This window comes from Mobula birostris, chromosome 30 (genome assembly GCF_030028105.1).
Source record: "Mobula birostris isolate sMobBir1 chromosome 30, sMobBir1.hap1, whole genome shotgun sequence".
In the NCBI taxonomy this organism is placed as follows: domain Eukaryota; kingdom Metazoa; phylum Chordata; class Chondrichthyes; order Myliobatiformes; family Myliobatidae; genus Mobula; species Mobula birostris.
Window position 1 is genome coordinate 15,947,729 of NC_092399.1, and position 14,024 is coordinate 15,961,752.

At 42.7% G+C, this 14,024-nt stretch overlaps 1 protein-coding gene across 1 annotated transcript; it reads left to right on the top strand.

Annotated features, from left to right (window-relative positions):
- Positions 1-1,154: 1,154 nt before the first annotated feature.
- LOC140190470 (CD276 antigen-like) lies at positions 1,155-10,868 on the top strand (the record flags this gene model as incomplete). Its single annotated transcript, XM_072247083.1, has 5 exons — positions 1,155-1,193; positions 1,749-1,821; positions 3,848-4,201; positions 6,151-6,435; positions 8,333-10,868. Coding segments are annotated over 5 exons (909 nt in total), but the record flags the coding sequence as incomplete, so codon positions are not given.
- Positions 10,869-14,024: the final 3,156 nt, after the last annotated feature.

A 14,024-nucleotide genomic window follows, 5' to 3' on the forward strand; every position in this document is an offset into this window, starting at 1 on the left:
TTGGTCACATTTTTAATTTGGGAAAAGAAGCATCAAAATTTTGACGTGGCTTTATTTTTAGCTGAGAAAATGTAGCCAAGAAATGTTTCTTGATGTAAGCAAGAAATAATTTGTTGATATTGCAGTTTAGGAGTAGTTTACATAACTTGTCTGGTACTAGATCAATCATTTTCTTCATCGTGTTGTAACAACAGAATGAATCATCTATTCGGAATACACTCTGCCAAGATCTTTAATGAATGAGTACGGGCACAAATGCAGTTCTCAAACACTCATTTCTTGGAATTCAAGCCTTATTGGCATGTTCTACATAATTTGAGCATGAATGAAGAATTTTTCCCAAGCTGTTTATACAGTTCTTTGCCTTCCCACTGTCCCAGATAGTACACCTCTCTCTTCCCTTCCCCTCTCTCTCTTCCTTTCCTCTCTCTCTCTCTCTTTCCCCCTCTCTCTTCCCTTCCTCTCTCTCTCTTCCCTTCCCCTCTCTCTTCCCTTCCTCTCTCTCTCTTCCCTTCCTGTATCTCTTCCCCCTCTCTCTTCCCTTCCCCTCTTCCCTTCCCCCTCTCTCTCTTTTCCCTTCCTCTCTCTCTCTTTCCTTCCTCTCTCTCTTCCCTCCTCTCTCTCTCTCCCCCCCCTTCCCTTCCTTCCCTCTCTCTCTCTTCCCTGGCTCTCTCTTTCTTCCTTTCTCTCTCTCTCTTCCCCCCCTCTCTCTCTCTTTCCTTCCACCCCTCTCACTCTCTCTGTCTCTCTACCTCACTATTTTTTCTCTCTTTTTGTGCGACTTATTTAATTTAACTTTTTAAATATATATATATATAACTCTTACTGTAATTTACAATTTCTATTATTATGTATTGCATTATACCGCTGCTGCATAACAACAAATTATACGACATATGCCAGTGATATTAAACCTGATTCTGAATATCTGGTCATATTACACGAACACTTTCCAACTTTTTCATTCGGGGCTGAAAGTCTTCCTTCCCAGCCGCCCAAATCTGCACTTCTCATTTGTGCTTGCCCTGTGAGAAGCTTCCATACCGTGTACAAAGTCAAGAAGTAAACCTCTGATCCACAGGGCAATATCGAAATGAAGGACCATTCGCAAGATTTGTCCCCTTCCTTTAGTGGACCTTGTTAAAGCATAACGTTGGATCACTGGTTCATTGGACCAGCAGGGTTGCATAGTGGTTAGTACAGTCCTCTACAGTACAGACGACCCAGGTTCAATTCCCGCCTCTGCCCGTAAGGAGTTTGTACCTTCTCCCCGTGACCGCGTGGGTTTCCTCTGGGTGCTCCGGTTTCCTCCCACAGTCCAAAGACCTACTGGTTGGTAGGTTAATTTTTTAAAAGGCTAGGGTTAAATCACGGGGTGGCTGGAAGGGCCAAATCCCGCCGTATCTGGATAAATAAATAAAGTCACGACCACTGCTGACATACTTCACTCGCCAGATCCCCTCCCACACTTGGTTTCATCTGTCCCTCTCCTCTACTCGAATGTTTCTCATCACCTCCTTCATTACTTATCAGGTTCCAATCTTTGTGCCCCTGCTCTTCAACATCCGCAGTTCCCCGTCAAACCCCGTGACTAGGCTAGGATTAAATCGGGGCATTGCTGGGTGGATTGGCTTAATAAATAAATAAAGTCTGGCAAATAAATGTATGATGAGGAGGTCCAGGATTTCATTATTAACTTGTACAAAAAAAATTTGGATTGGCTATTAATCATTTACTCACTTTTTTAGGAACATTATCTTCTCAGAACCCACTACAGAGTGCTTTGTGCTGTAATCCTCTGGGCACATGCCATACTTTCTGGTAAGTCTTATTTAAGATAGAAACAGTAACCATATGACAGTAATACAGAAACTATAGAAATAAATCAAAGTGAATATTTCACGTTGAACCTGATGAAATATCTTTGACTTGAACCATTAACTCTGTTCTCTTTCCATAATTGCTGCCTGACCTACTGAGTGCTTTTGGCATTTTCTGGTTTTCATTAAGATTTCCAGATTGTTTTTGTTTTTAATCCTAATCAATGATGTTTGCTTTTTTTAAAAGAGGGGAAAAAAAGCTATTTAATTGTCTTTTCAGAAAATTGCCATCTGGAATTATAACATTAAAAATATCCAAAATCCTTACAATTGAATTGCAGTGACTTCAGGGTTGTTGGTCAGTGGGAAATGTAGGCAGAGAATGTAGAACATTACAGCACAGTACAGGCCCTTCGGCCCGCAATGTCGTGCTGACCTTTTGAGATTGGTCTAACCCTTTCCTCCTACATGTTTATAAAAGAACTCTCGGAGGCAGCTGAGCAAAGCAGCCACTGGCTATGGATGAAGAGGAATGACATCAGCTAGGCCCTTAAGTGACCCATGGGTGGCCAGATGTGGAGGGGAGTGCACCTGGGATGCTGGGTCACAATGCTGAGGTGTAGTGGGCTTAAATTGATCTAAGAAAGAGGGTGCCCACCTGATGACCCCTGGGAGGCATCTGCCACCCAACAAGCCCCACCTCAAGATCTCCGTGCTATGACCCGAGTTAGGATCTCTTTACTGAGTGAAAAAGGTGATAAATTACGCTGATGTCAGCAATTTCAGTAATTGATCACACCTTAGGAGCAATTAACATATTGATGAAAGATCTGTTATTTAAATGTTACAGTGCTGTGATTTTCACAGTAACAGGTTCAGGTAGTCAATAAACCTAAAGCATGTAATCAGTGTTAAGTGGGCGAGGCAGTAATTCCAGAACTGACTTAGCTTTCAATAATGATTTTTTTTGCATGTCTGCACCTTTTCTACTATGTAAAGATTTTTACTCCTGATGTATATGAAGTATGAAAGTAATAATGTCAATTCAATCATTTTAGTAAGAGTCGCTTTTTTCAAAGATTCCGTTACAGATCAACTTTTTGAACAGCGAGTTACATTTGTGTCTGCAGAATTTCTGCATCTGTGGTTCACTCTTCTGTGAACTGCCTGCTGTTGTAAACCTCAGCAGTACTTGGACAATAGAACCGAGTCATTTCTGAATTTACTCATTTTATTGGTTTTTGGTTAACCCCGTGTGCAAAAAAAAAGCAAAGTCAGTCTCTTCAAAGATACCCAGCATTTGCACTATCACCTCTGCTGGTTTTCTGCTCACATTACACGCTGTAACGTTGATCCTTGTTTGGATTAACTGTTGGTCTTTGATGGTCTCTAGATCATGGTCTCTTTGAGGGCTTTGCGATTCCTTGAATGCCGGGTGGTGAGGGAGCTGATGCTTTTGCTGAAGCTGGGGGTGGGGGGAAATGGTTGACACTTTGCTGCTGCTTGTGTATGGGAGGGGGAGGGGGCTTTGTGGTTCTGACGATTCTGTCATTCATTCTTAGGGTTTTTTCCTGTTTCGTGGATGTCTGCGAAGAGTAAGAATTTCAGGTTGTATACTGTATGCATTCTCTGATATTAAATGAAACCATTGAACAATTAATTTTCCATGAGCGATTATTTTTACCTATTATGAAAGATGCTGCCCAAGTTCAAATGTTTCAATTTAATTTCAGAGAATGTATACAGAATACAACCTGAAATTCTTACTCTTCACAGGCATCCACAAATCAGAAAAAACCCCAAAGAATGAATGACAGAAACATCAGAACCCCAAACCCCAAAGCCTCCCCCTCCCTCCTCTCAGGCATAGACACAAAGTGGAAGAATTCTCCTGGGGTCTACAAAAATTATAATCAAATTAGGGCATTGCTGGCCGATCTGGCTCCAAGGGCCGATTCTGAAATGCATCTTAATGAACCTTACGCTGCAAAAATGTTTAAAGGTCTTCCTAACTATTTATTTTCCAGATGCATTTGATGTCACTGTACCAAAGACCCCTTCAGTTGGTATCCACGGTCAAAGCATTGTCCTTGGATGTAGCTTTGCTGTTACTGACGACTCCTCACTTGAACATATTGTAATCACCTGGCAACGCACCAGGGACAACAAAGTGGTGCACAGTTACCATTATGGCAAAGATCAGCTTGATAAACAGGACAGGCAGTATTCAGGCAGAACTAGCCTGTTTCCAGAGGAACTGAAAAATGGCAATGTTTCACTGAAGCTGGATAAACTGAGAGTTGAGGACACTGGCCAGTACATGTGTTTTGTCAGCAGTATAATGGGAAGTGCCAAAGGGACTGTGTCATTGGAAATCGCAGGTCTGGTTTTAACCTTCTCTTTGTTCTTGTCTTTTTGGGAAAAATGTTAATTCGATGTTAGTCTGGGTAGCCTCCAACCTGACGGCATGAATTTCGACTTCTCTAACTTCCGCTAATGCCCCACCTCCCCTTCGTACCCCATCTGTTATTTATTTTTATACACACATTCTTTCTCTCACTCTCCTTTATCTCCCTCTGTCCCTCTGACTATACCCCTTGCCCATCTTCTGGTTCCCCCCCCCCCATCTTTCTCCCCGGACCTCCTGTCCCATGATCCTCTCATATCCCCTTTGCCAATCACCTGCCCAGCTCTTGGCTCCATCCCTCCCCCTCCTGTCTTCTCCTATCATTTCGGATCTCCCTCTCCCCACTCCCCTCCCTTGATTAGCCCTGGCTAATCAATAACATATCTATCTCTGCCTTAAATGCACCCAATGACTTGGCCTCCACAGCCACTCATGGCAACAAATTCCACAGATCTACCACCCTCTGACTAAAGTAGTTTCTCTGCATCTCAGTTCTAAAAGGACCTCCTTCAATCCTGAAGTCGTGCCCCCTTGTCCTGGACTCCCCTACCATGGGAAATAACTTTGCCATATCTAATCTGCTCAGGCCTATTAACATTCGGAATGTTTCTAAGAAATCCCCCCTCATTCTCCTGAACTCCAGGGAAAACAGCCCAAGAGCTGCCAGACGTACCTCATATGGTAACCCTTTCATTCCTGGAATCATTCTCGTGAATCTTCTCTGAACCCTCTCCAATGTCAGTATATCCTTTCTAAAATAAGGAGCCCAAAACTGCACACAATACTCCAAGTGTGGTCTCATGAGTGCCTTATAGAGCCTCAACATCACATCCTTGCTCTTATATTCTATACACCTAGAAATGAATGCCAACATTGCATTCGCCTTCTTCACCACCAGCTCAACCTGAAGGTTAACCTTTCGGGTATCTTGCACAAGGGCTCCCAAGTCCCTTTGCATCTCTGCATTTTGAATTCTCTCCCCATCTAAATAATAGTCTGCCCGTTTATTTCTTCCACCAAAGTGCATGAACATACACTTTCCAACATTGTATTTCATTTGCCACTTCTTTGCCCACTCCCCTAAACTATCTAAGTCTCCCTGCAGGCTCTCCGTTTCCTCAACACTACCCACTCCTCCACCTATCTTTGCATCATTGGCAAACTTAGCCACAAATCCATTAATACTATAGTCCAAATCATTGACATACATCGTGAAAAGCAGCGGTCCCAACACCGACCCCTGTGGAACTCCACTGGTAACCGGCAGCCAGCCAGAATAGGATCTCTTTATTCCTACTCTCTGTTTTCTGCCGACTGGTCAATGCTCCACCCATGCTAGTAACTTCCCTGTAATTCCATGGGCTCTTATCTTGCTAAGCAGCCTCATGAACAGCACCTTGTCACCTTGTCTGAAAATCCAAGGGCACCACACCTACTGCATCTCCTTTGTCGACCCTGCTTGTAGTTTCCTCAGAGTGGCAGCAGGTTTGTCAGCGTCTCAGTTATTTCTTCACTTCACATGATTCATTCCACTGTTTTATTCCCCAGTAAGCTCCATTTACCTCAGTTACTCACTTCTTTATCTACATATGGAAATTCCAGTATGTTTTTATGTCTCTTGCTAATTTGTTTTCATAATCTATTTTTCCTTTATTAAGATTACATGTTAAAGCCTCCTCATTTAAGAAATGCCTCCTGTGTTGATACTGACAAGAATAGCAAGGATCTGACTCAGTCCCTGTTGACAGTAATTGGAAGATAACTACTTTCTCCTTGTGTAATGTGTATATTTTTTCCAACATGTTCATTTGGTTTTATATGTGGAACACATAGAAATCATGTAAATGATTCATAAGCTATTTATCATCAAAATATGTAAACCTCTGCTGAATAATCCAATCAATTTTATTTAATAACCCACAGCATACTACAGCGAGCCAGAAGTCCTGGTCAAACTCCAATCATCTAGTATGACTTTCGTTCTAACATCTCGAGGTTATCCTGAGGCATATGTTTTCTGGTACTGTGAAGATAATAACAAGCACTTGAAGACTGAAGTTTCATTTTCTAAAACTGAAGATGGACTTTACTCGCTCAAAAGTACTCTTGAAGTTGCTCATGTGAGCAGATGTTATAAATTTGTGGCTGAAATACAGAATCATCTTGTTAACCAGACTATTATCAGGAGGTTCAACCATGCTTTGCCAGGTGAGTTGTTTTTTTTACTCTACAATAAATTGAATTTTCAGGGAATTGGCTATTTATTACTATATTTGGGCAATTTTTGAATTGGTGCAGCCTGAAGATAATGAACACTGAGCTGAACTCAACTGAAATATGCTTTTTGATTTTGTGTTTTATATTGTGTTTTCGCTTGTTACTTGTTGTCGTTGGACTGATTTTTTTTGTACGTGGTGGCAAGTGGGGTTTGATGTTTTTCTTCGAACAGGTTGGTTCTATGGTTCTTTGTTTAAACATAGAAACATAGAATAGTACAGCACAGTACAGGCCCTTCGGCCCACAATGTTGTGCCGATCCTCAAACCCTGCCTCCCATATAAGCCCCCACCTTAGATTCCTCCATATACCTGTCTAGTAGTCTCTTAAACTTCACTAGTGTATCTGCCTCCACCACTGACTCAGACAGTGCATTCCACGCACCAACCACTCTCTGAGTAAAAAACCTTCCTCTAATATCCCCCTTGAACTTCCTATCCCTTACCTTAAAGCCATGTCCTCTGGTATTGAGCAGTAGTGCCCTGGGGAAGAGGCTCTGGCTATCCACTCTATCTATTCCTCTTACTATCTTGTACGCCTCTATCATGTCTCTTCTCATCCTCCTTCTCTCCAAAGAGTAAAGCCCTAGCTCCCTTAATCTCTGATCATAATGCATACTTTCTAAACCAGGCAGCATCCTGGTAAATCTCCTCTGTACCCTTTCCAATGCTTCCACATCCTTCCTATAGTTTCTTGACTGTCTGCAGGGAAGACGAATTTCATTCGATATAAATGTACTCTGAATTCGCTGAATCGTTCATATGTTCAGTTACAAAGAATATGGAGGTGGTCACTTTCCCTGCTATCCATACCTAGACCTATCTATGCTAGCGAGACGTTTTACAACACCTCATGGTTCATTCTCTATAATTTCCAGTTTGCAGTTTTTAATGGATAGAAACTTATAAAGGCAGAGCCCTACAATTTTTTGATGTTTAGTCATGATTTGTGGTAAATTTGTGCAAATTTATGCTATACATTCCCAATGGGTGGAGTTTCATGAAGTGGGGGGGGGGGGGTCCATACATTTGCAACAATTTTTCCTTCAATTTTATTTTACAGCTGCGCAGACCAACTATTTTTATGCAGCCCGAAAATGCTTGGCACATTATATGAAAGAAAATTCCAACTGTGCGCCAACAAAGGCTATGTGCGCGAGAGCATTTCAGCTACTGCGGTGCCAGGCACCTGTGCAGCTTAGGGGGGACAATGATTTGCAAAATTTCTTTAATTCATACAATGGTGATTTCTTTCTTAGAGTGCAGCATGAATAATCACAGAATATAGGATATCAACATTCAAAGATAAAAATAAATTTATTACCAAAGTACGAATAGTATATGTCACCATATGCTACCCTGACATTCATTTCCTTGTGGGCATTCATGGTAGATACAAAAACACAATAGAGTCAATGAAAAACTACACACAAACAACAGTGGACAAGCAACCAATGTGTAAAAGACAAACTGTGCAAATACAAAAAACAATAATAGATAAATAGTGACTAAAATTAAAAATGAGTTGTAGAGTCCTTGAAAGCGAGTCCATAGGTTGTGGAGTCACTTCAGTGTTGAGGTAGATGAAGTTATTGACGATGGTTCAGGAGCCTGATAGTTGAGACGTAGTAACAGTTCCTGAACCTGGTGGAGTGAAAAAAAGCAAGTGGCAATACTTTCACAGCGATTCCTGATCTCCTTCGGTGAACAGAAACTTGAAAGGGAAGGCATAAAGGGGAAAATTGGAGAGTTCCTTTGAAGTTGCAGTCACAGATGTTTTGAAAGAAGACGTAACATGACTGATGAAATTTCACTTTCCGTATTTTTCAGATTCAGAAGGGAATGAACAGACATTCGCTTTCATGAAAATATGCATTGCCGTGGGTTTACTTTTGCTGGTATTTGCCGCAATTACCCTTCTGTATTTGGTTAAACGAGAAAAGCAGCTAAGAAGAATGGAAGATGAACTAACAGTGATGAACATATGAACGTAATTCTATAAATAAAATTTTCCATATCAATTCATTTTCATGATGTCAATGGTGCTGGGAAGTCCTGCTGGAAATATGATTTCGTAACTTTTTGTAAGCCTTTCCTGTGTCAGACATGATAGTGATCATTTCTGGGTTGCTTTGCATCATCTGTAATATCTGGACTGGACACTTGCCGACACCAGATTCTGCTAGTGACCCTGACAAGGTTTCTAGTCAATGATATGTACCATGAGGACTAGTGAGGAAACTTGGACCAGGGTGTTTCTGGGGCATCATCCATTCCACGTTCCTGGTCAACACGGATACAAATCTTCTGCCAGCCACAGAATCATCTGTCCAGAGACCACACTGTTTCTTCCAGCCTGGTCCTGGATGTAGGTTCCACCCATATCAAGCTCTCAGACAACCAGACACCTGGAGGAATGCGACGCAGCACAGGAATGCTTGACCAAGGAGTTGGTTGCGCTAACAAAGAGATGGCAAGAGCCTGTCTCAGAGATTATAAGCTATTAAAACTGTCAATAAAATTAAATACTTTTGAAGCTTTCAAACATTCACAAGTATTCAAGGAAAGCTCTGGGAAAAGCAGACGGAGAGGCAGGGTGGCTTTGAACGAGTGGTACAGATCAAGTAGGTATTATGAGCCTGCAGATATGGCAGGAGGAGAATATCAAGCAACCAGTAGTTTGATCTGCATGGATCATAAAAGTCACAGACTGTGTGCCAAAAATCCAGAAGTTGTAACCCCTGATAGCTTCACCACTGCCCTGCTAGAATTTGTAAGATCAACAGGAGATGACCTCATTTTTCAATGGTTTGCTGGTTTCTCCACCCTTCATTGTGCACGTCTGCAGTATCTGGAGGATCTCCCAGTGGCCACCCATTTTAATTCCACTTCCCACTCCCATTTTGATATGGCCTCCTCTACTGTGGTGACAAGGCCACACTTAAGTTGGAGGGACAACACCTTGAATTCCATCTGGGTAGCCTCCAATGTGATGGCACGAACATCGACTTCTCAAACTCCTGGTAATGACCCCACCTTCCCCCTTCACCATTTCCCATCCCCGTTTCTCTCTCTCACCTTGCCTGCTCATCGCCTCCCTCTGGTGCTCCTCCCCCCTTTTCTTTCTTCCATGGCCTTCTGTCTCTTTCAACTCCCAGCTCTTCACTTCATCCTTCGCCCTCTAGGTTTCACGTATCACCTCGTGTTTCTCTCTCCCTTCCCGCCCCCCACCTTTTAAATCTACTCCTCGGCTTTTCTTCTCCAGTCCTGCGGAAGGGTTTCAGCCCGAAATGCCAACTCTACTCTTTTCCATAGATGCTGCCTGGCCTGCTGAGTTCCTCCCGCATTTTGTGTGTGTTGCTTGGATTATGCAGATTTTCTCCTGTTTGTACCTGGAGTCTACCTGCTTTTGAGGGTGGAATATCCCAGTGACCTTACCTGCAGGAATATTCCCATCTTGATTCACTAGGGGCATCCAGTGATAAGATTCAAATAAAGCACCTTGCCTAGATCCATGGTGGAACCCACTGGAACCTCTCTAGACAGAGATATGGGCAACCTTGCTTTGTTTTCTCTGGAGATGTGTGGGGCAAGTTCTGCACAGAGAGAGCTAGCTGCCTCCAATGAGCTGCTAGGGGTAGTGAGGTTGATAGGGGCATTTAAGAGTGTTTTATTAGATAGTCATGTGAGGATGGAGGAACGTGGAGGGAGAAGAGATTTTGTTTAATTTTGGCTTTGTGTTCGGCGTAGACACTGTGGGCTGAAGACTCTGGTCCTATGCTGTACTCTTCTGCGTCCTGTGTAGATGTGTCTGACCTCATGAGGCCTGCTGATCTGTAGTCAAGGTAGCTTCTAGATTAGTCAAGTTTCTGGGAAGAAGCCAGGAGAGTGGGATTGAACAAATCAGCCATGATGGAAGTGTGGAGCAAACTTGATGGGCCGAACGATCTAATTCTGCTCCTTATGTCCTATGGTCTCATGGTCTAAGAGGAGCTGAGCCAGTAATGATCAGCCATAATCACATTACATGCTCTGGTAGGCTTGGAGGGTCTCCACTCTTGTGAGAGGGAGTTCAAATTCCATATTGAGAGAAACTAGAAACTTATGTTATTTCACTGCCGTGTTTGTTCCCAGAGTTTTGTTTTCATTCCATTTTAAAATGTGCACTATAAAGCCTGTAATGGTCCATTTTGTGACTGTATTCATGATAACTTTGTACATTATTACTTACACAAAATCTTGCACTGTAAGCAACATGTTACGTGCTATCATGTCGGAATAATTTCCTTGTGTGCAAAGCATGACGGTACAATGTGTTTTGTTGCTATTGCATTTTTATTGATATAAACATCATAATTTAACAGAATTTAAGTTTAACTTTAAGCCTTGAGTTCATTTATCAAAAATGCAGAACAGATGGAAATGAACAAAATCTCACCACTTGTACCTGGTCCTGGGCTCTGGGGACCAGAGATTTTTTCTTGCTGGTGCTACAGTGGGGCTGAATTATTCAGTGATGGAGCTGAGGGATGTACTGTATGGTAATAAGTATTCGCAAGGCCAGGCACGTGGCGTTCAAAAGTCAGTTTCAAGCATTATGTGCCTACTATAAATGCCTCTGTTGATTCACAAGCAATAGCAATTGATAGATCTAATATAGAAGTGAACTGTGACAGTATCAACAGCATCGGAGACAACCCGGGTTACACAGAGCATAAACAAACAAACCAACAGAGCAACTGACCCACAGCGCACAACGTGAATCACGCACCAATCCCGCAATCAGCGTCAAATGCGTGCTTTTCAACTGAAAAACACAACACTAACCCACAATGTCGACTGCTATTCGCATTACATAGACAGACAATGCCAAAAGATACACCGTTATTAAAGTCAAATAAGGCAAACAACAGATGCAAGGCTGTACCAGGAGTTGGACAAATCGTACTCTGACCATGCAATACCTCAAATAATTCAGCTACTGAATTTAAACCAAAAATCAACAGAACCACCACTTGGAAGTTTAAGCAAAAATTAAGCAAGCTTAATAGCAGTAAATGTAATATTTTAAGATTTGCAGGAAACATAGGGACTATGGAGTATCCACCTCAAAATGATAATAATAATAATCAGCATTGTTTTGGCCCAAATTTAAAAAAATCAACTGCACTCACCATTGATGTTTTCAGAGAAGCACAGTCCGTCTGTTGTTGTGATTGGTGGCGAAAGCATCAATGGTTTTCTGGATGTCGAGTGCTTTGGTCCTCCGGCTGTTTACGGCCAACAGGGCCAAGTTGCTGCTCCGAGCATTGCCGCTGCTATTCCTCAGGTAGTTTTTGAGGCGTCTGAGGCAAGAGAAACTCCGTTTGTATGAGGCAGATGTCACAGGTAGAGTCAGTGATATGCAGATTAGTTTGTATAAATCTATAAATGCATCACAGTAGGGTCTCATTAGAGCTAGAAATTCCACTGTGTCATTCACCGTCTGTCCTTGCTTTTGTTTTGTTTCCAGCAGACGCCGAACCTGATGTAGCTCTGCAGTCAGGTTCACTTCAGTCACTCCATAGTATTGGGTCATGGCCAAAGTCAGTTCTTGTCTAGGAAGAACTTGTGTTTGGGACTCAATGCTGAGACTCCAGTCAGAACACCCCCAGTCTCAATTAAGAACCGTCTTTTCATTTCAGTCAGAAGTCTATAACCGGATAGAAACAATGGTTGCGAAGGTCATCAGAGGATGTGACAGGTATGCGTTCAGTTTGGGCCTCAGCAACAAAATCATGTGGGTGGCTGGGCCTATCTCTTTTCATGTGGTCTGCTCTGTATACCAGCCTTGACACACAGGTCCCGAGCTCTTGCCTGAATTTCACTCCATGATTCCTCTCCCCGTTTTGCTGAGAGTGCATCGATAACAGACTGAGCCAAGTCCACAGCGGATGAAAGCTCCAAACTGGGAGATTGTAGCTGGTCTGACATGAATTTGGTGACTCGGAATAAATTCTCAAACAGAGTGAGAAGTAAAGCAAACTGCTCGTCAATCAGTCCATTTACAGCTCTGGCCTCCGTTTTCCTCTGTGCATTTGGTTGACCCATAATATCCTGTAGTGTAGCTGGAATGGCAGGGAGTGATTTCCTTATAGCCCACAAAGCTGTATACTGCCATGCCCAGCGTGTTTTTGACAATTTCTGCAACTCCACGGGCTGTGCAGTTGATTCTAGTTCTCTCTGTTTCTTCATGAAAAGATCGTGGGCATCAGAGTTTGAAAAGAAGTTGTAAAGCAGCTGCACAGTTTCAAAAAACTCACCTGCTTGTGGTACATTGCTCACAACATCCACTAAAACAAGGTTCAGTCTGTGAGCATGGCAGTGTATATATAATGCCTGCCGGACCTCTTTCCTGAACCTCTCTTGTGCCCCGTTATTGCACCCGGACATCACTGCTGCCCCATCATAACACTGACCCATACACGCGTTCTTATCAATAACGCACTGGGCGAGCGTCTGTTTAATGCTTTTAAGGAGCAACTCTGTGTCCCACCCTTCTGCTGCAGTGAAGTGCAAGAATTCTTCAAGCACGGTTTCGTTATTCAAATACTGCACCACCACTGATATTGGCTCCTTTTTACTTAAGTCTTTACTTTCATCCACCACAATGGCAAAATGTCCAGCCTCCTTGATTTCTGCACTTATTTGACGTCTGACCATATCTGCCATAATACCCATAATTTCATTTTGGATATCGTGATATGTGTTTTTTTTTAGCATTTCCAGGATTGTCCTCTATCTTTTTTAGCTACAGTCTTATCAAATTGTCCAATTACACTGAGCAACTCAACAAAATTTCCCCTATTGCCAGATCCATCATCCTCCCGGTGTCCTCGCTGGGTAATGCCTTGGCACGCTGTATAGCGTAGAGACTCAACCACCGCTCTCATATACTCACCATTTCCTTGAACAATCTTTGCATGTCCTTTGTCAAGCATATTTCCCAATCTTGAACCGTCTTGTTTTCTCAATCTGAATTCGGCCCATGCCTCCATAGCAAACTTATGAGCTGCACTTACATGGTGGGTTTTGAAAGCTGTTGTAGCTTTCCACCAGTTGCGGTAACCAGTGTCGGTGAAGATAGACTCAAAATGGAAACCACATCCTCCACACAGGAAATGGCTGCATGTGAAGCAGAACGTAGTATCTTTCGTGATCGAATATTCCAGCCAGGAGTACAGGTCAAACCAGTCATGAATAAAGCTCCTTTGCTGATTGCCAAACTGTTGCGAGCAGCGAAGGGTGCTTTTTTAATGCTGGCCAACAGGGTCCTTCCTCAGGCTGCTGGCTAACACCGCTAACAGTATTCCCACTAGCATTAAGAGCAGCCTCATCCACGTTCTTTTCTGAATCCCGCTCCATTTCTTGTTCCTCTACTTTGCCCTCACACTCCTTCGACGAACTGCTGCCGTCCTCATCCCCACTTACTTCTTTCTGCATGTCACTTTCAATTAAGACAGGCTCAGGCTGAGACACCACT